The sequence below is a fragment of the Nothobranchius furzeri genome, chromosome 14, assembly GCF_043380555.1.
Source record: "Nothobranchius furzeri strain GRZ-AD chromosome 14, NfurGRZ-RIMD1, whole genome shotgun sequence".
NCBI classification, from domain to species: domain Eukaryota; kingdom Metazoa; phylum Chordata; class Actinopteri; order Cyprinodontiformes; family Nothobranchiidae; genus Nothobranchius; species Nothobranchius furzeri.
In genome coordinates, this window is record NC_091754.1 from 46,104,405 (window position 1) to 46,129,865 (window position 25,461).

General features: G+C 38.7%; 1 protein-coding gene across 3 annotated transcripts; it reads left to right on the forward strand.

Moving 5' to 3' along the window:
* The first annotated feature begins 14,004 nt into the window (after positions 1–14,004).
* On the forward strand, positions 14,005–25,297 carry LOC129163897 (gamma-glutamylaminecyclotransferase B-like). Of its 3 annotated transcripts, none has more exons than XM_054743048.2 (2): positions 14,005–14,294; positions 24,721–25,297. In XM_054743048.2, the coding sequence occupies exons 1-2, from the start codon at positions 14,238–14,240 to the stop codon at positions 25,195–25,197; spliced, it is 534 nt and encodes a 177-aa protein (XP_054599023.1). In that variant the 5' UTR covers positions 14,005–14,237; the 3' UTR covers positions 25,198–25,297. The 3 variants fall into 3 exon arrangements, with proteins under 3 accessions (XP_054599023.1, XP_070400249.1, XP_054599024.1); XM_070544148.1 differs by lacking the exon at positions 14,005–14,294 and adding an exon at positions 14,515–14,582; XM_054743049.2 differs by lacking the exon at positions 14,005–14,294 and adding an exon at positions 20,167–20,268.
* The last annotated feature ends 164 nt before the right edge of the window (positions 25,298–25,461 follow it).

The following is a 25,461-nucleotide window of genomic DNA, read 5'->3' on the forward strand; positions in this document are numbered from 1 at the left end:
GTTCAAATAGTTAATTCTATGCTGGATGGTTTTCCAATGCAGTTCATCTGTTACACAAAAAGTTTTATATTACTATGTTAAAGGGTCATATACCTAATACAGGAGTCGTTTCATATAGTTGACGTTTTTGGAAAATATTCTGGTAATTTCTCTTAAGTTTTATTTCTGGAGCTTACTTTAATATCGATAAACACCAGGGGTCAGCGAAATATTGTAAAAAGAAAAGCATTCTTCTTGTTCTGCAAGGAGGCAAAAACTGATTTTATGTTTCTTCAAGAGACTCGTTCTTGCTTAGAGGATGAAACATTATGGAAAAACCAATGGGGGAAAGATATTTGGTTTTCTCATGGATCTGATAGGTCTGCTGGAGTGGAGTCATTAAATTAAAGGACAAATTTGATGGAAAGATTTTAGATAAAAGAATTGATGATAAAGGTCACTACATATTTCTGGCAATAGAGCTTCATGCACATATTTTCTTATTAGGGAACATTTATGGGTATAACTCAGACTCCGTTAACTGTTATTTATTAAATGAAACTGAAAATGTTATTCATTCTCTTACCTGTAAGTACCCTTCAGCCAACATTATTTTGGGAGGAGATTTTAATATGGTATGGTCTCAAGAACTGGACAGACACCCCCCTAAATATTCTAAATGTAGAGATGAGGAAAACAAGCTTATCAAATTTAGCAAAAGATTCAACTTAATGGACAATTGGCGACATCATAACCCAACAGCGAAACAATACACATCGAATAATAAAGATCTATCGCGCTGTTCCCGAATTGACTTCTGGCTGGTCTCTGATAACCTTCATGAACAGGTCACTGAAGTGACAATAAGTCCTACTATTATGACAGATCATAAAACAATTTTTATTAAATGTAGTCTGTCTCAACAGCATAATAAAAAACAATTTAACTATTGGAGATTTAATAATTCTTTATTGAATAATAGTAGCTTTATAGAAACTACAAAAAGACTTTTTAAACGATATTGGGAACAAGCATTCTCGACAAATGAGTTTGGGAAACATTGGGAACTGTTCAAATATGAAGTTAGAAAACACGCCATTACTTTCAGCAAAGACTTAGCAAAAAAAAAGAAAAGCTAGAATAGAATTTTTAATTAAATATATATCGAACATCACCCTGAATCTTACTGATAATGAAAAATTATTACAGCTAAACTCCTTTCAATCTGAATTAGATGACATTTATAAGGAAAAGGCTAAAGGCGCATTCATAAGATCAAGACTAAAATGGTTGGAAGAAGGAGAGAAAAACAGTAAATATTTTTTAACATTGAAAAAAGAAACATTGAAAGAAGTACCCTAACTAAATTAAAAATAGGAAATGCCATAACAACAGACTATAATACTAAATCCAAATCTGTGTCCAAATATTATACTAATCTGTACAAAATGGAAACATGTTCTGATTCATCCAATATATTTAATTTGCTTGAAGAGGTCAAAAAAGCAAGCACCACTCTCAGAGAAGAGTGTGATGAACCATTAACTATTGAGGAAGTAAAATGGGGAATTAAAAATCTTAAACTCAACAAATCACCTGGTAATGATGGCCTCACGGGTGAATTTTACCAAACGTTTACTGCAGAAACCTCAAAATTCCTTTAGGCTGTATATAATGAATCCCTACATAATGAAGAATTACCTCACTCCTTGAAACAAGGTCTAATAACATTAATCCCAAAACCGAATAAAGATGCTCTTATAATTGATAATTGGCGTGGCATTACATTATTAAACAACGATTACAAAATTCTTGCTTCAGTAATAGTCAAACGACTAAAATATGGAATTAATGGAATTAATGACATTATTCATGAAGCCCAAAATGGCTTCTTACCTGGACGTCATATTTCTAACAATACTAGATTAGTTTTGGACTTAATTAATTATAATTATTTACTCTCTGGGGACCCAGTTTTTTAGACTTTCAAAAGGCATTTGACACAAATAACCATGAATTTATATTTGATACTTTAACCTTCTTAAGCTTTGGTATTTTTTTCATCAAAGCAGTGAAAACACTTTATAGAAACAACAATAGCTCAGTCAAACTCATGTGTGCCACATCTCAAAGATTTAACGTAGAAAAAGGGGTGCGCCAGGGGTGCCCAGCCTCCCTTTATATCTTCTTGCTAGTAGCCCAAATATTAAACTATTTAATACTACAATCACCTTTGAGGGGAATACAAATTTTTGACAAAGAAATCAAAATCTTGCAACTAGCAGACGACACTACTTTGTTTCTGCAAAATATTGAACAAATACCCACAGCTTTATCTATAATATATGAATTTTCAAAAATATCAGGATTAAATCTAAATATCAAAAAATGTGAAATTCTACCCCTAAAGGACAGCTGCCAATCTGAAATATGTAACATTCCTATTAAAAACATAGTAACTTATTCAGGTATTAAGATATCAAAAAATAACAGAGAAACTCCAGACTTAAATATACTCAGGCGATTAAAACTAAGTTTATTTGTTGGGCCTCCAGAGATTTATCTATATACGGTTGAGTTCTGCTAAGCAAGGCAGAGGGAATGTCTAGAGCAGCCTATGTTTTTTCAATCTTGGATATTCCCAAATCCATTTGCTCCCAACTTGATAAAATTCTTTATAATTTTATATGGAAAAACAAGCCTGACAAGGTAAAAAGATCTGTTCTCTCAAATCCAGTGGCTGAAGGGGGCCTTCATGCACTAACCTTTACCTCATTAAACCAAACTATAAAAATCAATTGGATTAAAAGATTCATTAAAAGCCCTAACAGCATGTGGAATATTGTCCCAGATAATCTATTTAATGCTGTTGGTGGACTTAACTTTCTGTTGATATGTCTTTTCTCAGTAGGAAAACTCCCAGTTAAATTAAGTAATTTTCATAAACAAGCTTTATTATGTTGGAATCTTATCTTTAAACACAACTTCTCACCTCACAATTGTATTATTTGGAACAATACATATATTTTAAACAACAATAAAACACTCTATCTACACAAATGGTCATTAAATAATGTAAACACTGTGAATAATCTACTAAATACTAATGGCGAAACATTATCCCACAAAGACTTCTTAGAAAAATATAATATTAATACTTCACAAGAAGAGTATAACATGGTAATTAAATCCATCCCTGTTTGTATTTTAGGGCTGCAACAAACGGTTATTTGGATAATCGATGAATCGGATGGGGTCTCGACACGATTAATCGATTAATCGGATTACATGGGGAAATTTTTAAAAACTGCTAGGGAAACGTTATTTCTCTCCTTCCTTCACTTTATTTAACACAACATTATTAGAAAACAGTTCAATAGCAGAAAAACAACATGCCATCACCTAAATTGTCTTATAAGGTGTATAGACAGAGACCCTAAGCTACATCTATCTGTGACCTAAAATGCTTGGTCCAAGTTAAACAGCTTAAGGGCAGTTCTCATCTGTTTTGTTTGATCTCATCTGTGGACATTTATTATAACTGGGGATGTCAAACAACTAATTTTAAATGTAATTAAACATAGGCTGTGAATTAATCAAAATTGATCACTATTTCCAAAAATGACTGAAAAAATAAGTTGTCACACACTCCATAGAAAATTTCAGAGAATCCACAAATAGTGGCTTTCACATGGTTTTGTTACTTTCTGCAAGTTTAGAAAAGAAGCAGATGAGACAGCATGTCTGATAATTTAGTTTTTCATCTGATAATATCAGGACATGTCAGTAATGCCTGAGGGGCTTTTATAAACACTGTATAACTAACACTACTGGAGAGGGTATGAATTACACAGAGGCTTCTGGGGAGCCCAGTTATTTGGGGGGGGGGGGGGGGGGGGCATTTTGCCTTGGCCCCCAAAATGTCTTGAAACGGCCCTGGGTGTGTGACTGAGTGTTGAAGGTGACCTGAATAGTATCAAATTTATAAATATTACATGTGTGTAACTTATTGTTTTATAGGTAAAAACGTGTAGTAGTGGAGATAAATCTATCTACATTTTACTTTTCAACACTTTGTTTTGTTGTTTTTATTTAACTATTTTCCTGCCCTGTCTGTCTCTCATCTTCCTGCATCTCCTCTTAATTCTCCAGAAAAACTGCTGCCTGGATTCTTAGCTTTTCACCTCATCAGTTACTTCTGAGCAGATCAAAGGGATCTCCTGACCGCAAAGCGCAGAGCGCGTTTTCGATGCTGCGTGAGGTGAAATCACCGCAGCACAGGTGATGAGCTCCGCAGTAGCAGAGCGCTGCAGGCACAAATAAGACAGAAAATAGAGAACATGTGCAGACATGAACGATCGTGTGCTAATTATAGTTTTTTGGTTGCGCCACTTTGAGAATGGACCGTGCGCTGGAAGCAGCTGCCTGGATCGCTGCGCAGCAATGCGCTGTGCCGCTCTCTGCTCAAAAGAGTCCAAAAATGATATAAATGATATAATATAGAAAACATTTTTCCGGCTCCCCGGATGTGTAGGATATACAGCTCCCCCATAATTCGATCCCTGCTCCTGGATGAAAAGCCGGACATTTTCATCAATACAAGAACCCGCAGTCCGGACGCGCCGGACAGAGAGTGAAAAGTGGACATGTCTGGGGAAAACGGAACGTACGGTCACCATAGTCCTCATAAAGCGGGAAATTATAGATACAGTATTTTGCTCGTGCCCTGAGCCCTTTAGAGTTCGTGGGCCCTGGGCAATTGCCCAGTTAATCCGGCCTTGGGCGGAACCGGTTCGCAGCAGCGCGAGTCCCCCCGCTCATCTAATAAGCGTTGCGCTCACGACTTTAGACTCTTTTTTGACGAGCTTAGGGCATGTCTAGCCTGTGTAATAATCCGGGACTTGGATGAATCACTTTTGAAAAGTTTTTTATTTACCCGGACACAAGAGTTCTCTCCTTCCTCGCTGATGATCCCAACATGCTTGCGTTTAAGACGCTGCATCATCCCGTGCTATGCCAAGTTTGACCTAAACGTTGCAGATAACGCATGTCTTCGCCTGATTTAACTGAAAATGCTCCCAAACTTAAAAAGCTTTAACTTTTTTGACTCTCGCTGCTTCTGCCATGTTCCTCTTCCAAACAACTGCTGTCTCTCCCTCGCGCTGATCTGTCTGCGCGCAACGGCGGGCGGGAAGGGGGGGGGGCGCTTTTGGAAGAGTTGTGCGACACAACGAATCGATGACGCAATTCGTTGCCAACGCTTTTAGTAATCGATTTTCATCGAATTTATCGATTCGTTGTTGCAGCCCTATTGTATTTTCTCTTCAGCACAGACCATACAATCAAACATTATCTTGTCTGCAGCAGTCAGACCTCCAACTATTTCTGGGATTCCAATCACAGATAAGAAATGTAATAATTCTGTTATTAGAAAAGCAATTGATCCTGTCTCAACCCCGATATGTAAACACCGATGGACTTTGATGAATACAAAACTCTGGAACAGGATCTTTCTGCTACCTCACCAATATGTCATTGTGGATAAGATAAAAGAAGTTTTATTCAAAATTGTTCATAGATATTACCCGTCAAAAGCAAACATCTGTATTTTTTTTCCAAATGTTTCTGACATCTGTACTTTTTGTGGTTGTAAGGGAGAAACTATTGAACATGTTTTTGTTGATTGCTTTCATGTAAATTTGTTTTGGTTCCATTTACAAAGATACATTTCCAGAAAGTTACAAAAAAATGTTTCTTTAAGCAAATGTGAAATACTTCTTATTGTTACTAACCCTCATTTATCATCCAATGAAAAATACATAATTAACTTAGTCATTATTTTAGCAAAATATTATTTACATAAAATGATTTTTCAGAAAAGTATCCCCTCCTTCTATAATTTCAGAATTACAGACCTTATGAAATATTGGAACAGCATTGACAAATTAAAAAAGAAGAACAATAAACTAACAAAGACCATCAACTTATTTCATCATTTCAACTTAGACACAGCAGACCCCTAAGTGTTATGTTTCTAAGTTATTTATGTTTTCGTCAGTTTTTTGTTTATTTCTTTTTTTTTTTTGTTTAATATTTTCCTAATGTTGCATGTATGTTATTGCAATTGTAAACAACTGTAAATTGTGATCCATGGATATATTGAATGTATTTTCTGAATGTATTGACAACAAGTTAATAAAACCTGTTTTAAAAAAATCTCTGGGTACTTAGCTGTAGGGTTGGAGGCTAATGATGCTATCTGTAGCCGTTAGCCTAGCAGTGTGGCCACATTTAACACGAACTCTTATTGAACAACAAAAACCGTGTGTCAAGGTCCTATCAACTCACCTCCACCTGCTGAACACTGTTTAGCTAGCTCAGTTCCTCATAATTCGCATGGCTAACACACAGCTAACAGCTACCTACAGGATAAAGTTGATTTGGAGTCCCGGAGGTCCCTCGTGGACAGACGTTCTGCACGTTGTACGCAATCTCATCAGAATTCCCGGTGAGATGGTTTCGCGCGCTGAGTGGGCGGAGCTTACACGCGATGTGCTCAGCGATGTGCGTTGCAGACCCGGAGACCGCCGATTCAGGCCGACTGCAGATTCAGGCTTGTACTGTTTTTGAGACAGCGACCTCTAAAGGACTAACGTGCAACTGCAGATTGAAGGCTGATGTAGGCTGTGTCCGAATCAATCCAGAGGTAGGATGCTTGTGAGTACGGGTCCTCGCCGGTCTAGCTAGACCGCTAAAACCGGAAGTCATTGGCTCTGAATTCGGACAGTACTAGCCTCGTTTTTATTCCCGCCCCCAGGTCCAGTTGCCTAGCTACCGTGACGGCGGCGACGGCGGCAAACAGGCTAATGGCGTTGCGTGTCTCCGTACTGACGCAGACGGAGAAGCATAAATCAGGCTTAACAAGCTAGTAGCAACGTTGAAAATGGATCCACAGCAATATTTCATTTTATTTGTGGTTTTTGAGGAGCTGCGACGGCTCAATAAACGTCACCGGCCTTTGTAGTTAAAGTTTAAAAATCATTTAGTCCTGTTATCTGCTAGAGTTACAAGTATTATACTCATGATCTCCTTTTTTGCATATATCTGAATGTTAGTGATGTGACAGCCGTTGATTGAGCCAGCCCAGCAAACCCTTTTGATGGACGATGCAGTGGTCAGTGAGATGAGGCATCCAGAAGCACCCTCTGCAGACCACTCTGTCTGATGTTCCACTTGCCAACCAGAAACGTTCAGCCACGGATCTCGGTTCCTGCACTCCATCCACCTCGATGATCCATGTTTAGTAGATTTAGCAACACCACCAAAGACTCCCTGCTTTCCAAGTTTACTGTATACATTTTACTTTTATCTTTACTTTTATTCCTCACAGTGTTCCCTTACAATTTATTTATTATGTTGTTACTTGTTAAAAACTGAATAAAACTGTTAATGATCAAAAAAGAGTTATCAATTAATAGAAATTTTATTACATTTAAACAAATAACAAAAACATTCAAACACATATATAGAACCTGAACCAGAAGAAACTAAAAGAAAAAAAAAACATTTCTCTGCCATCCTTTCCATCAATGCTAAAAATCTGTCCATCCTTCTTTCTCTCCTCTCCTCCGCTTCCCTCTGTTGTCTCATGTCCTCCCTGATCAGGTCAAGGAGCTCATCAGCCCTTCTCCTTTTTCTCCCTGATGAGGAGTCCGGCTTCCTTCCACCACTCTCCCTGTCCTCTGTCTCACCCACTGCTGCACTTGGCCCTGGAGTGTCCTCGGGAATGGAAGCAATAAGGACAGGAGGCATAGTGGAAGGCCTCTGTCCCAACACCTCGTCCATTCAGCAGTGTGCTTTCCGCTGACTCCCTCTCCTGACCCTGGACACTTGCAGTCCTACAGACAAAGGGAATTAGAATTACAAGGCTTTATTGTCATTTAACAACAGAGAACACTGTGGGCATAATGAAATTACAGATGCTCCTTAAAGGTACTGGTTCTGGATGAGAATAGAGAGGAATAGAAGAACAAAGTCAGATTATAAATCATAGTTGATAAAACATGCAATAAACAATATTTTAATTTATCAACATGGGAGATGAAAATTGTGTTCTGTGTTTTTTTTCGCCTACAATGAAATTAAAAACATTAAATCAGTAATGTGGTTTCTTAAAAATTAACTTAAACATTAAACTTAGTTTTCGTTATTTTTGGCGTTCGTTACATGATTACATAAGATGCAAAATCTTTTACGGTGAGTTTTTTCCTATTAGACTTTCAAGCAAGTGTACGGTGGGGTCATGGACGTAATTTTTTGGGGGGACAGGGGGGACATGTCCCCCCCACCACCCCACCACCTTTTCCAAAGTCAAGTTTTGACCCCTGCACTTTTTACCATTCAAAAACAATATTACGCTATATTAAACTGACACTGGTTGAGCTCTAGGACCAAGCGGAAAACAACCATTTGTGTTGAAGTCTGTTTCTCATTAGAACATACTGTAAAGATACCCCCCCTTCCCCAGTGTCCCCTCCACTTCTTAAGTGAAAATTACGTCCTTGGGTGGGGTGTTAACCTTAAAACAAATGATGAGAAGCTTTATTCGCTAAATAAGCACACACACGGCACGGGAATTATGACGGGACCACCATACAAGCTCGTTCTCGCTGATTTCTGCTTAAAATCTACTTATACAAACGAAAGATGTCTATAAACAGAACCGCTTTCAGCTTAGTTTTCTACTGCTATTTTCTTTTAAAAAGCCTGCTGGGATCAAGCTAGTTTACGGTGGGTTTTTTCCTATTAAACATTCAAGCTGGTTTTCGGTGGGGCATGTTTTAGCCTTAAATTACATGAAAAAAACAATTTGCGGTATTAGATCTTATATAAAAAACAATCCAAAAGTGCCCAAACACGTATTTTATTTTTTTTGACCGCTATTTTTTAACTAACTTACATTTTAAGCTGTACTGCTGTCCCGCTCCGTCCGCCGTTGTTGCGAGTGTCGAGTCCAGCGGCCGGCACGCAAAGCATGCTGGGATACCCTTGCTCCTGTGAGGATCCATCAGACCCATCCTCGAAATGTGGGTGGAGTGAGGACGCGTTTGAGGACGCGAGAATGAGGATTCTTGGAATTCGGACAGTACTCGTCGCTGCGCTTTGACGTCATCGACCTCAAAATGCGCTCTTACAAGCATCCTACCTCTGGATTCGGACACAGCGTAGATTCAAGCTTCTACAGTTTAACAGTTACATATAAAATGTGTAATTGTTGGTGGAGCTTATTAAAAATAGTTTATTCGTTGTTAAAGCTTCAGTGAAGTTGTTCTCAGAATACAACTTTGAAAAATCCTGAGTAACTTTTAATAATAAAAGCTGTTATCATATTTATGTTATATTTAAGTTGTTTGTAGAAACAAAATTATAAATAAATAAATAAATAAACTTTTTCCAATTGTCTTGGTTCTGGACATTCTTAGATCAACCACCTCGTAACACCTTGATGGACCAAAACACATTTGGCTCATTAATTCATTGCAGAATGCTGTGGAACTTTGCAATGATAAACTGAATACATTTCATTAAAGTAAATTTTTATTTAAAACCCAGCTGCATTATTATTGGTGTTGGGTTGAGGTCTAACTGGGCCACCACCACTGAGAACTACATCTCCCAGAAAGCACCAACAAAAAGGCGGCTGATTGCTGATGAAAAACACCTATGCAGGATGGTGGCTCTCAGTCCTCAGTCTAACAGGAACAGCACAGCAAGCTCTACTATTGAAGTTTACTCTAAAGACACCAATGGTTGGTAAATATTTCTGGTTTATGTTAGTGAAGTGTTTAAGTTGTACCTGGAGAGTTTTCTGGTTGTCTGAGTAAGTTGAAGCACTGCATTATCATAGTGATTTGATTGAAGAGAGTGATTGTTGGATAGGTAATTTATGTGTTTAGCAAGGTAAAAGGTTAAAAGCATTAATTAACAAGCTTGAAGGCAGTTGATTTATTTGTTTTGTTACTTGATGTGGTACTTGATGAAATATTCAGTTAAGGTGTTCCCTTTACTGTTCGATTCCTTGATTTAACTTAATTCGTTAAGGGGTTTTATTAATTCATTTGAAGTACTTTAAAGTAAAGTTAATTCTTTCATTTAATTTACAATGGTTTATTTATCTGAAATGTTCGATTGATGTATTTTATTTTTTACTTTTGAAATGTTTACAAAATATTGTTGCTAACCTTTGTTTATGTGCTTTGAAGGTTATCAGCCTGATGAAATCATGCATTGATCAACTTGAAACCAACAAATCTCAGAGTTGAAAAATAAAAGTTGATGAAAAGAAAAATCAAGAGATGTCCCTGAGTGTCCCTTTGGAGTAGAACTAGTGTGGAGCTCAACATCCTATTGGATGGTCCATTATGTTTTTGGTTTTCTTCCTTCTTACTAATTAAACAAATACTGTTCTCCACGTTCTATACTTGCTCTCCAATCGTACTCCATCTTGGAATGCTAGCAAACAGTGGGCAGCGCTGTCTCAAAAACGGTACAAGCCTGAACCTGCGGTCTCCGGGTCTGCAGCGATACCCTCCTCTGGCTCGTCAAGGGGGAATGACGTCATTTCTTCTTCAGGTTAACTGTAGCGTGTCTGTATTAAACTGTCAAACTGGAGTGTGGCTTCCTGCTGTGAGAAGTATCACTCAGACTAAAGTCACTAAACACCTGATATTTACTGTCCGGTAAAGGCAGACATGTCCTCACCTGGGCACACGGAAACAGGAGGACCCAAAGTCGTGCTAAACACTGGTGGTCTGTTTGAACCGTTTCCTCTATGTGGTTAACGTACATAACTGAGGAACTTCTCTCTGGAAAAGGCAACACAAATCTACCTTTATTGATTCTGGATATGACTGCATGCAAACCCTGCATTATAACATGAAGGTACAGTAATATTCCCACATCTGGCCCAGTGCAGCATCATCAGCTACCTGCTAGGTCCATCATCCGATAGATGAGATAGTCCAGCTTTACCTCTGGTGTTTTTCAAACCCATATTTTATCTGCACGCGGTTTTTGTAGGGCAGCAGCACCTTCTGCCAGGATCCATGCTGCTCTGAATCAACGTTAAAGATGATAGAAGACTAAAGAAGTCATGTGACCCTCCTCTGCCTGTCTGAAGTGCTACAGTCTGACTTGAGGCCACCTGAGAGAGAAGCTGCAGCCCCAACACCTCCTGGACTGCACTCAGACACCGAGTCTAGCTCCTGTTTGTGGATAACTCCTCCTGAACAGCTGATCAGGTCAGTCAAGCACATCCAGGAGTGCTTCCATCATTAGGATCAGAGCTTCAGCTGAGAGCAGAAGCAGAGGGCTGCAGCCTCTCTGCCAACAGCTGAGGAAGAACCCCTGACCCATCACAAAGACAAACTAGAAACATACCGAGGATCCTGAGCTTAATAACATTTCTTTTGTATTCATTGATTATTCTGTGACGGGCCTTTAGTATGGAAGACTATTCTGTAAAAATGCTGTAGTCTCACATTTAGACATTTGTTCATTTACCATCAGACAGTAAAGACAGAACCTGTAGACATGACTGAACAACTAAAGAAATCATCTCTTTACCTGTAATTCTCCACCAGCCTTCATCAGCTCACCTGTCATTCACCAGTGCATCCCTCAGCCTTTCAAACGTACTTTCATAAATCCAACTGCTTCATCAAGTGAAGGACGGGTCAGCCAAACGAGGACACGTTTGTCATTAGATATGAGCCTTCTTTAACTAAACTAACCAACCATTTTACAGGCTCAAGCAGCCTCACAGCACTAAAGTTCAAGAACGCAAAGGCCAATAAGCACTAGTTAGTCACTAAAATATCACTAGTCACTAGTTAGTCACTTGGTAATCACTAGTCACTAGTTGGTCACTAATTGCTCACTAGTCCCTAGCTAGTCTCTTGGTAATCACTAGTCACTAGTTAGTCACTAATTAATCACTAGTCACTAGTTAGTCACTAATTAATCACTAGTCACTAGTTAGTCACTAATTAATCACTAGTCACTAGTTAGTCACTAATTAATCACTAGTCACTAGTTTGTCTCTTGGTAATAATGAGTCACTAGTTAGTCACCCATTGATCATTAGTCACTAGTTAGTCACTGATTAGTCACTAGTTAGACACTCATTGCTCACTAGTAACCAATTAATCACCAGTCACTTGGTAATTGTCACAAAGTGGAAAGGTTTTGGTTTTTAGTTTAAGTTGCATGATTTGCCTCATTATTGTTGACATGTTTATTTTGTGTTTTGAATGGTCTTTCCCATCGTAGTACCTCCCAGAGGCACTAATCTGAACTGATGAGCAGGTGTGGAATGCCCACAGGTGCAGTGTGTGTGTGTGTGTGTGTGTGTGTGTGTGTGTGTGTGTGTGTGTGCGTGTGCGTGTGCGTGTTTTCCACTTCAAACACTGGTCTAACCAACCAGACCAGCGTGTCCAGTAACACATTAATGTTACAGTTAGACAGTTTCACTTCATGTAGGCTAGGAACATTTCACCTGCCGTGGCCCGACCTTTTCTGCTCCACATAAACTTTGTGCATGATCAAATGTCTCTACAGATGCTTTCTGAGCTGAAGAGGCTATTCTGCCTCAGACTGGATGCATCATGCGTCTCCATATTAGAGACGAAAACAAGCACTATTCAGCCAAAGTTTCATAATCAGAGAACATTTTCCAAGTGACACATCCCTCAGCGAGACCGGCTTTCCAGACCGCTTCAGGAAATCTTATCGCATGCGCCGTGGTTCTGCACTGCGCTGCGAACCCCTCTACAGATCTTCAGCTCACTGTCCACCGTGGACGCTCCGATCCACGCTGAACACAGTGTCCAGTATAAAGCTCTGATGTTCTGATGGGAATCATTTCTTGATTGATTTAGTTACCTCCGCGATGTGCGTAACGATTAAAATGTCAGCTCATCTGTGTGTGCATCAGTGTGTGTCGGGGTAATTCTTTCAAAACAACCAACATCCTTGAGTTTATCTGTCAAAATGCAGTCAAATGGAAATATCTGTAACCTGCCATTTTACTGTTTTGCCTTCTTGTGAAGATTGTTGCAGAGAAACAATTAAACTTGATTAACCCCAGAGCCATGCGCACTGCGCTGTACTCCGTGACTGTAAATGAGGGGGAAACGATTTAATCGGATACTTTTCTTTTCATCATGGTTTAATGTAAAGTTTCATTCAGTACAAACTTTAGTTACACCAATCTAACGAGACAGCCTGGATTTGTATTCTGAACAGTTTAAACATGTTTAAAACAGAGACATGCGTGACACGTCTAAAGTTCACACCAGCTCCACTATTAGGGAAATTAAACGAATAACATGAAATTATTTTAGGCACAGACAACATCCCCCACACTTTTGAAAAGCTTGCAACGCGCCTGCTTAGATGTAATTACATATTAAAAGATTTCCAAAGGGAAGAAATTGAAAAAATAAGAATATATCACCTTCCCTATCCCTCCTAAAGGGAAAGAAGTCCAATTTAAAATTTTGAATAAAATTTACCCAACAAATACTCCTTGGGGATAGATTTAGTACAGAAGCTGGTAATTGTGTATTTTGTGAAACAGAAGAGGAGGACTTAGACCATCTATTTCTTTGTGCAATTTTATACAAATATTTTGGTTGGATTTTCATGCCTGGCTTTGTTCCAGTGGGATTCAAATTACCCCATTTACCTTAAATATGATCATGTTTGGAGTGTTTTTGAAAGAAAAGAAAGTTAATTGTGGTGTTAATGTGTTATTAATTTTGTGCAAACAATTTATACATAAATGTCGCATTTTTAAGACCAAACCAACACTAGCTTATTGGAAAAACGACTTAAAAAGCTTAACAACTGTGTGCAGACAATCACGTGGTGGATGAGTAGCGGCACGTGACTGCAGTAACATCCCAGACGTCATCCTTTTACCTGACGGCAGTGCATCCTGGTGGTCGGTGGAACACTCTGCAGTTGTTAAAGCGCTAAAATTCGCATTTTCTTAAAAAAAATAAAAACAGCTGTTCTTGTGGCGGGAGGACAGTTTGCTCTTAGCGAGGGAAGATGGTTTGTTGCTAAATTAAATAGCCAATGGTACTAGAGCTCTTCTAGCCAATCAGAGGCAAGAAAGGCGGGATCTTCCTTGAACGTACTACGATTCCAAATAAAGTTTCCGGCAGCATCAGCCCACGGGGCGTGTACGTGTGATGTCTGTAGCCTCGCGTTGCTTGTGGGTTCTTACATCAGACCTCTTCTTTATCCAGGTAATGCTGCTCTGCGCGTTTGTAATAGTTTATTTGTTAAAAGACTCGTTGAGGCACCCCCCCCCCCCCCCCCAACTTTTATTGTCATCAGCTGTTGTCTGTGGATAGTTTTTACGTGTTTAACGTCAGTTTTACGGCTTGATTCACACTGGTTAGAGAGCTGAGTTATGTGCATTAACCCACTGGTTATGTTTCCTGAAACGCGCAGCTTGTACATTATGCTGCGTCTGTCAGTGATGATGAACCAGGATCAGATGTAGACGGGTTGGTTGGTTCAGCAGGGTCATGGTAACTAGGCAGATTTTATAGATAAAATTTTAGCAGAGGTGGAAAGTAACGAATTACATTTACTCACGTTACTGTAATTGAGTAGCTTTTTTGTAAATTTATACTTTTTAAGTCGTTTTTAAAATCTGTACTTTTACTTTTAATAGAGTAAGTTTTTAAAAAAGAATTGTAATTCGCTACATTTTAAATCATATCCGTTACTGAGTAAAAATAAATTGTAGGCTTAATAAATTAAAAATATTAAGTGTAGCAGCGTCGGAAAAGAAAGAGACACCTGCATGAGCACCACGTCTAAACCGGGGAGGGGGGGCTACACGCTTTATGATGAGGACAAACAGCCATTTTTACCGCAGTTTTGCTCAAAAACAAAAGTTCTGTGAGCCACTCGCTGTTTACCTCCTCTCTCCCTCCTCTCCTGTGGGTTGGAACCTGCACCTTCGCGCACCGGTGTGACGTCATCAGAATTCTGCTCGGTTCGGCAACCAGACTCGGTTCCTGTTTGAAATGTGTTTCCGGACTTCCGGCAAAATGGCGGAGCGGGTGCATCACAAATTCTGAACGCAATCTATTTGTCCCAGTTATTCAACAACCTGACCATCCAGCTATATTCACCAGATATTTCAAGCTTTATATCATTGTGAAATTCACTTTTAAGAAAGAGTTAAGCCATGGAACCGTCTTCAAAACGTGACACGGCCGCTACCCACCACAACTACGCAGCAAAGATGGAAACTTCGGCTGAGAGCCTCAAAAGGAAAGACCCTTTCTCTCCGGCAAAGAACAAAACAACCTCCAAAATGAAGGACCAGACTACAGATGAAGGTACGAAGGCCATCCTTGAAGCGATAAAAAAGCTCACAGATAAAGTGGAGGGCCTCGGCACGCAAATTAGTCACAACTCCAATATGCTAGCTAGCATGGCTAAAGCAGTGGAGTTCAACGCAGCGGAGATCAAAGACTGTAAAACGCGGCTACAAACCATGGAGCGAGAGGTATCAGTCAATAAAAAAGATAACACCATGCTAATGGAAAGTGTCCTGGAGTTAGAGAGGTACAAACGCCGATGGAACCTCAGAGTCAAAGGATTAAAGGAACGTGAAGGAGAAGACACGCGAGATATGATAGCAAACTTGCTGAAAAAAATCTCACCTGAATGGGCTCCGAACATCAACCATATCGTGGATTCTGCTCATCGGCTGGGGAAAAGAGAGGAGAAAAGAACCAGGCATGTCCTCGTCCAGTTCACACAAAGATTACACCGTGACGCGCTGTGGAAGATGACCAAGGATTCCTCCATTTGCAAAGAACTGGGGATCGGATTCATTGAAGACCTCTGCAAAGCTGACAGGGAGGCTCGAATGGCGCTGTGGCCTAAAATTCAACAAGCACGGGCGGCTGGAAAACGAGCGTACTACAGAGGAGGAGACGGTTACATCGATGGTCACAAAATCACGGTCTGAAGAACAGGAAGACTTAAATACGGTCCGGATGGTCCAATAATTCAAAATATTGAAGGGACATTAACATATCCTTTTGTGCCTTTTTGAGCCTTATGTCCTTTTTTTTTTCGCAGACTTTTCCAAAAGTCGGTTGAAGTTATTGTTCTCTAGCAGTTGCTAGTTAGTTTAGTTAGTTTAATAATGAATGTTAATCTGTTTTGCATCTCTTTGAATGCTAGGGGCTTAAGAAACATTAATAAGAGAAAATCTATTTTTTTGTTTTGTAAGGGAGAGAAAGCTAACATTATTTTATTACAAGAAACACACTCACAACAGGAGGACGAAAAATTCTGGATTAATCAATGGGGGGATAAAATTCTTTTTGACCACGGCTCCACCAAATCAGCAGGAGTGGCCATTCTATTTTGTAATTCTCCTTGGAAATTAGTAGCTTCTAAATCTAGCAGCAATGGTCACTGGCTAATCTGTGTTTTAAATAGTGATGACCAGTATTGTATTGTGGCTAATATTTATGGTTTTAACAACCCAAATCAAAATAAACTCTTGCTTACAGAACTTTCTAACAATATCACTAATCTAAAACTAACCTACCCAAGTGCAAGTATTATTGTTGGAGGTGATTTTAACATGGTTTATGATGAGCATTTGGATAGATACCCTTCTAGGTGTCAACATAGTTCTCATAATTCCACCTTATCTAATTTCTGTGGCAATCACAGCTTAGTAGATCCCTGGCGCCTGGCAAATCCTAATTTTAAACAATACTCCTGGTTCAAACCAAATAATAACCTAAAATCTAGGATTGACTTCTGGTTAATTTCTGCTTCAGTTACATCTCATGTCTCAGACTGCTGCATGTCAGCAGCTCCTCTGTCTGATCACTCAGTTATAAAGTTGAAATTTGCGCCTCCTGGCGGTGGACTCAGAAATAAAGGCTACTGGAAATTCAATTCTGCATTACTAACTTCTCATGAATACTGTGATGGTATTAAATCTCTAATCACTGAAGTGATGGCTGATAACACTATAGGGTCTTATGTGTCAAAGTGGGAGTTTCTAAAATTCAAATTTCGAGAATTCTCCATCCATTTTGGGAAATCATTTCACAAAAACAATAAACTAGCAGAACTTAATCTAATTAAAGAAATTAATACGTATTGTAATAAGGCATCACCAAATGAAAGTGACAAACAAAAATTATTAACTCTACAAGGTAAGCTTGATGAAATGTATCTAAAAAAAGCAGAAGGAGCCTACATAAGATCCAGAGCTAAATGGATTGAAGATGGTGAAAAAAGCACAGCTTATTTTTGTCAACTAGAAAGAAGAAGGCAAGAAAGAAATTCAATTAAAACATTATTAATTCAAAATCAAATATGTACAGATCCAACTTTAATTGCAAAAGAATTGACCTCTTTCTACAGCAAATTATACTCAGCGGCCTTCTCTGAGACTGATTCAAACTTTTTCTTCGATCACATTAAGAAATTTATCCCGAGTATAGATGATGATTTTGCAGAGTTATGCGATGCTGATATTACTATGCTTGAACTAGACAACGCAGTTAAAAACTTAGCCATAAATAAATCCCCCGGTTGTGACGGCCTAACGTCTAATTTCTATCGACACTTTTGGGATCTGTTAAAAAATCCATTTATTCTTATGTTAAATGAAGCAACTGATACTTTATATTTTCCTCCCACTATGAAACAAGGCCTAATTACTCTGATACCAAAACCCGGTAAAGACTCTAAAATTATAGATAACCTTAGACCCATAACATTATTGAATACTGATTATAAAATTGTAACCTTAGCCTATGCCAATAGATTAAAAAGCAAATTAAACTCAATTATAAGTGATTCCCAATCTGGCTTTATGAAAGGTAGATCTATTCACAATAACATTCGTTTGGTGATGGATCTCCTAGACTATAGTCACTTAATTGATGATGACGGTTTTATCTTATTTCTTGATTTTTATAAAGCCTTTGATTCTATTGAACACCCCTTTATCTTTCAATGTTTAAAACAGTTAGGCTTTAGAAACAAATTCTGTGCTACCATTGAATCTCTGTATGATAATGCAACTAGCTCTATTTCATTACCAAATGGAACGTCACCACGATTTGATATTAAAAGAGGGGTTAAACAAGGGTGTCCTATCTCTCCCTTTCTCTTTATAATTGCTACAGAAATGCTTTCTATCTTTATTAAAAATTCAGATATTGCTCCCTTAAATGTTATGGGATTACCTGTAATCATTAGCCAACTTGCAGACGACACAACTATTTTTATGAAACATCTTACAGAGACTCCTAAGATAATAGAAGTTCTTAAGGTGTTTTCCCAGGCCTCCGGACTTAGTCTTAACTTAAAAAAATGTGAGTTAATGCCAATTCATCAAAGTGATTTAACAGAAGCATATAACATTCCTATTAGGTCAACGGTAAAATACTTAGGAATACATATATCCAAAGACCCAACTGAAAGGGAAAACTTGAATATATGGAAAACAATAGCAGAGTGTCAAACTAAACTAAACTCCTGGTTGTTGAGAGACATCAGTTTACTTGGGCGTGTCTTTCTTACTAAAATGGAGAGCATATCTAGATGTATCTACCCCGCATATTCACTGACCATTCCTAACAGAGCCATTAAAAAGATCAACCAAATCAACTTTGATTATATATGGAGGAAAAAAATGCATTACATTAAGAGAGCAGAAATGACCAAAGAATATAAAGATGGTGGACTACAAGCTATAGACTTTGAGATCATGGATGGAACACTGAAAATTAACTGGTTAAAATCCTTCTTTAACAATAAAAGCTTCTGGTATCATATACCCAGGGAAATCTTCAAAAGGTTTGGAGGCATTGACCTTTTGTTAAAATGCGATTTCAATATTAAGAAACTTCCGATTAAATTATCCCAGTTCCACCAACAAGTCCTTTTATATTGGAAGCTTTTATACAACCATAATTTCACTCCACACAACACGCCAATTTGGAACAATAGATATATTACAATTAAAAACAAATCATTATATAAGAAGGACTGGATGGACAAAGGCATTTGGTCCCTAATTCATTTAACTGATAATGATGGGCGTGTGATGACCCATGAAAATTTCTGTCATAAATATAATATCACAGTTGATCAGAATTCATTCGCTTCCATAATAAGAGCCATCCCTATTCCTACATTAAATCTAATTCAAGAAATTGTTTCGAACTCTCATTCAGTCTCCCCTGCTCTTCCTCATCTAGTAGCTGGGAACTTCGACTTCAAGAGCGTTAAAACTCCTAATAAAACAATTAGAAAAATGCTTGATGATATTTCACACCCTTCACTGCCTTTCAGAAATTCCATTAAACAAATTTTCTCCATAGATATTATATACTCATTACGCTCTAAATACCTCAAATTTCCTATAACTCCAAAAGCCAAAGAAATCCATTATAGAGTTTTAAATGACGTATACCCATCTGGGGAATTCTTACGACAGAGATGTGGTTTTGAAACAAATAAGTGTGTATTTTGTGATGATATAGAAACCTCTGTTCATTTATTTTTTCAATGCATCTACTCTGAAGCTCTCTGGACTGATATACATGACTGGCTATACACAAAGATGCGTATTGAACCCTTGTCGGAGAACGATGTCATTTATGGAGCCATATTAGATAATACTGAGTGGGACTTTCTGGTAAATAACATAATCATTGTTGCTAAATTTTATATTCACAAATGTAGATATGGAAAGGTGAAACCTAGATTCTATGCATTTCATAACGAGTGTCTTTCTTTCTCCAAAGCCCTTAAATTTATGAAAAGTAAACATGCAATGAAACTCCTTAATCTTTTTGAAAAGTATGATTTGAAAACAAAGCCCTAGCTCTGTCTCTTTTTTTTTTTGTTTTTGTTTGTTTAATTTATTTATTTATCTTTTGTTAGATTGTTTCCTTCACAAATATTCTTGCTCTCTACGCAAAATCTCTTTTGTTATCCTTTTTTGCACCTGATCCCAGATAATGTAAAACAAAGGAATCTATGCCATGTTGTTTGTAAATGAAAAAGTTCAATAAAAAAAAAAAAAAAAAAAAAAAAAAAAAAAAAAATGTGTTTCCATACCGCGCACGGAAGCGGCAAAATTACGTTTAGCGCTCCTAAGAAGCGGATTCTCAGCGCTCTGCTCATAAAACAGAAGACCTGCAGGCCTCTGTGAGTTAATCCTGATACTGTTCAGGTGTAAACATTGTGCTCCATCCCTGTGTTTGAACTCAGAAGATGCTTCTTGATGCCACAGATATGTGATGATTTAGCTTGTTTCTTTATTTTACTCCAGAATAAGAGATTAAATTATTACTAAAGCAGTTCAGTTTAGTTAAATTAGTCATTCAAATGATTCTAACATGCTACAGTGTGTGTGTGTGTGTGTGTGTGTGTGTGTGTGTGTGTGTGTGTGTGTGTGTGTGTGTGTGTGTAGGTCTGCATAAGACAGCATGGCTTCATCAAATCCATGCATCCAATATCTTGGCTGAAGTAATGGCTCAGGAAAATAACTTGTATTTAATAAACAATGACGTCTCTGCAGTGTTTATGATAATGTTTTATCTTATCTTTGGTCTGGGAGGTGTAACATATCATGATGCAAGCCTTTTAAAACATGTTAAAGTGTTACAAGAGGAGATAAATGCATGAATTTGAAGTTCATGTTTGGAGACCAACCTTCACAGTTTGGAGGCTCACGCTGGTGAGGAGACACCATTAGTTCTAGTAACACCTAGGCTCCCACGGCCTGTTCTGACAGGATTATTTAGGAGGATTGGAATGAACAAACAGATTTCAGTGGTGAAGGGTTAAAGGTATTGGCTTGGCATTAAAATTGTAGAAACGCAAAATAACTACACTTTACCATCTATATAAACATGTACTGGGTCCAGTTTTTTATTTTATTAAGGACTTTTGTCATAAATGATTACAGAAAATCCAAATCCTCTCCTCCAGACAGTGAAGAACTGTGTTTCGCATACGTCACTCCAGCACGTAAAACAAGCTAGCTGCTGATGCTAATATTGTGAATCACTGTTATTTGTTTACTTTCATGCTCGTAATTATTACGTAAAATTGCGTTTACAGCTGCAGCAAAAGGTCTGAGCCATGTGTCTATGTCCTACACGCATTTTTAAATAACAGGTCTGATCTAAAATAATAACCTACATCTATAAATCCATCTAGAACCGCACCGCTACTTCTGGACTCCAGACGAGTCCCGTTAGCATGACTGCAGCAAAACTAACCGTGTTCGCTCTGGTAAGGAAAGAACAAGTCCTTTGGGAAAGCTACGACACACACACGCACGCATGCACTCACACACACACACACACACACACACACACACACACACACACACACACACACACACACACACACACACACAGAGAGATATAATCTAAAAGATGATCTCTATATTTCAACATTAGAACCTCCATGACATCCTGGATTAGTGCAAACAACGAATTGAGCTAAGGAGTTACTCCAACATCAGGAAGATTTATTCTGGTCAATTTTAGGTTCATTATTTTCCAGAGTTATGTCAATAAATACACACAGCAGTAAAACTGTAGATTACTGAACTATATTGGGACACATGATGGAGCTAAAACCAGCTGAAAACTTGCCAGCTTAGAGCTCCCAGTGGAGCACAGAAATGAAATATTTAAGAAAAGTAAACAAACTGTACCGATTTTGGTTCTGAAGATGAACAGAATCCTCCTCTATGTCCAAATCAGGTCGCAGGTCTTCTGAGTCAAACGGTCTAAAACATGTCTGCACCTCTTGTAGTGATATCCAGCTGGCGGGGTCGAAGTTCGGTTGAACTTCTCCAGTAATCTAACATCCGTTCTCGTCGCCGTATCCCAGAGAAAAAACAAATCTGATGGACTAGTAGAGGCTTCAGAAGCTACATCTGATTGATGACACATTGTTCTCTGCTATAACGCTAACGCAGAAACAGCGGAGCCAGGCGTTGTTTACTACAGCTGTTTCAGCAGAGCTCCATGTGAAACGTCACCAGCTGCCCAGGGCTTAGACTGGAAGTTAGTTTCTGTTTTTCCTGCGCCAGTCACAAACATCAGATTTTCTTACAATTCCAGCCGTCAAAATCCAAAAACCTTTTTCATCTGAGATTTTAATACACATTTACACATGCTGTTCAAACAAATTTTGCCTCTGGCCGATATCTTTAAATGAGTGAGTGAACCCACTACCAAAGATGAACTCTGCTAACTTTAAAAATCAGCTGCTCTAAATAAGCATTCAGGGAAAAGTCATGGGCTTGTGACTATAACCTAATTTATGTTACTAGTTTGCAGTGTAACTGCCTTTGTACTTCAATATGCATATTTGTTCATTTAATTAAAAAAACTGCCACTTTGACATTTATACCCCATTGCCTTTTTTTTAACTATTCAGAAGAGCCCGTCCTTGCAGTCAAAAAAGTAACTAAGTAACTTTTACTCTGACTACATTTGAAATAAGCTACTTTTTACTTTTACTTGAGTACATTTTGAGGCAGGTAATTTTACTTGTAATTGAGTAAAATTTCATGAAAGTAATTATACTTGTACTTAAGTACAACATTTTAGTACTCTTTCCACCTCTGAATTTTAGAAAGCACAAAAGCATGTTCTGGTCTAGTTTAACTCAGTGACTGTAGAAAGAGAAGGTTAGGGTTTAACCAGATGCTTATCTGACCTGAGCAGCTTTACAGATGTTTATGAACACCATGAGGAAACAGCACAGCAGCAAACTAACAGTAAACACCTTTTAAAAGGTAGTTACCCATAAATGCCCAACCTTGTTCTTAGACTATTGTTATGTGACTATTATACACCACCTGGCCAAAAGAGCTCACACACTCTAAAATTCGGTTGGACCACCTTTAGCTTTGACTACAACACACATTTATTATGGAGTTGTTTCGATTAGCTTCTGCAGCTTCACCAGATTTATTTCCATCCAGTGTTGCATTAATGTTCCACCAAGATCTTGCATTGATGATGGTAGAGTCTGACTGCTGCACAAAGCCTTCTCCAGCACATCCCAAAGATTCTCAATGGGGTTAAAGTCTGGGCTCTGTGGTGGCCAACCCCTGTGTGACAAGGATGTCTCATGCTCCCTGAACCACTCTTTCACCATCTGAGCCCAATGAATCATGGCATTGTCATCTTGGAATATGGCCTTGCCATCAGGGAAGATGGAATAACCTGGTCATTCAGGATATTCAGGTAGTCAGCTGACCTCATTTTTGGAGCACTTCCTGTTGCCGAACCTAGACCTGACCACCTGCAGCAAGCCCAGATCATAGCACTGCCCCCACAGGCTTGTACAGTAGGCACTAGGCATGATGGGTGCATCACTTTGTCTGCCTCTCTTCTTACCCTGATGCACCATCACTCTGGACCAGGGTCCATCTGGACTTATCAGACCAGTTTAATAAAGCGCCGGACAGTCGTAGGATGATGAGCATTATTCATTATTGGTTTAATGTGATCAACGTGTTTCTGCTGGTTTCTCCTTTCCTCCACAGTACCTAGACTACCACCAGTAATATGTGTGGTGCACACTTTTAACAGGTGGAACAGATTGAAGACATCTTGCAGGAATAGTGTAAACGTTAATACACCCATGAGTGAAGCAGTTCAAACACACGTGGCAGACGTTTTATTTGTGGATGGAAAATACGGGAAACGTGGGTTTGGAGGTGGAGAGGTGGATGACTGATAAAGTTGTCCGGGTTAAAAAGTCTTAAGACGCTCATTCATTAGAAGTAAAAGTAGATGGGCGGGACTTGGGCTGAGCCTCCACCTGCAGAAACCAAATAAATCCCATCAAAGTTTTGTAAGTAAGTAAGTAAATGTTATTTATATAGCACGTATCACAGACATAGAATCACAAAGTGCTTCACATAGATCAAAATAAAACAAAGTCATAAAATCATAAATAGATTAACATCATAAAATCAAAATGCTCTCAAAACAGAACTAGATTAACATCAGAAAAAATAAAGTCATCAAATTATAAATTTTCATAAACAGATTAAAGATTAAAATTGTGAGTTAAAAACAAGAAAATAAAAGGTTTAGTTAAAAGCAGCTTTAAATAAAAGGGTCTTTAGCTGCTTTTTAAAAGTGTCCAGACTGTCAATGCTGCGTAAGGATAAAGGAAGATCATTCCAGAGTCGGGGTGCAAACAGTCTGAAAGGAGCGATCTCCTCAACTTTTATATCTGGTCTTTGGAACTTCTAGAAGATTCTGGTGTGTGGACCTGCGGGCTCGGGTTGGAGCATAAGGCCTTAAACAATTCAGTAATAAGGAGCTTGACCATGTAGAGCATAAAAAGTTCTAGTCAGGATTCTAGAATGAACTCTAAAGTTAACGGGTAACCAGTGCAGAGACATTAGAATAGGAGTGATGTGTGCTCTTCTGTTTGCTCCAGTTAGGAGCCTCGCTGCAGAGTTCTGGACCAGCTGAATGCGGTCAAGGGCTTTTTTGTTAAAACGTGTGAAAAGTGTGTTACAGTAATCTAGACGGGAGGAGATAACAGCATGGAGAACCATTTCAAGTTCATGCTTTGACACCAACATGTTTTGTTCCTCTCGTTGTTTTGCAGGTCCCCTCTGACCTCATGGCCTGTGTCTTTTTTTATGGCTCCCTGAAGAAGGGTCAGCCTAACTACTGCTATGTGCTGGACAGAAACAACGGGAAAGCAGAGTTCCTCGGCACAGCCGTCACCACCCAGAGATACCCACTCGTGATTGCTGGCAAGTACAACATACCGTTCCTCCTCAACCTCCCTAGAAAGGGCCAGAGGGTCCATGGGGAGCTCTACCAAGTAGACACGAAGATGCTGAAATACCTGGACGACTTCGAGTGCATTCCCACCCAGTACCAGAGGACCGTTGTGGACCTGGAGATCAAGGAGTGGGTGGGAAACAGGGAGGAGAAGCCACCAGGAAGCCAGACAGAGGCGTTTGTGTACAGCACCACAACCTACCAACCCGACTGGCTTTCACTTCCGACCTACGAGAACTACGATGCTTATGGAGATCATGGCCTCAAATTTACATTAAGAGAAGACAGACACTGAAGATCATGTGAGGATGGGTACTTTTGTAGCTGTAACTTTTTCCAGCCCTCCTTTCTTTCTTCCTTTATTGAATATGCAAATCAATAAACAACCCAAAGTATCCAAAAAGAAACCCACACACACACACACACACACACATATATATATATATATATATATATATATATATATATATATATATGTATATGTAGAACATGTTCAATAGGAAGGGAACGAAGCTCCGGTAGCTTATAAAATCCCCCCCAAACCAAATTTCAAGAAAGA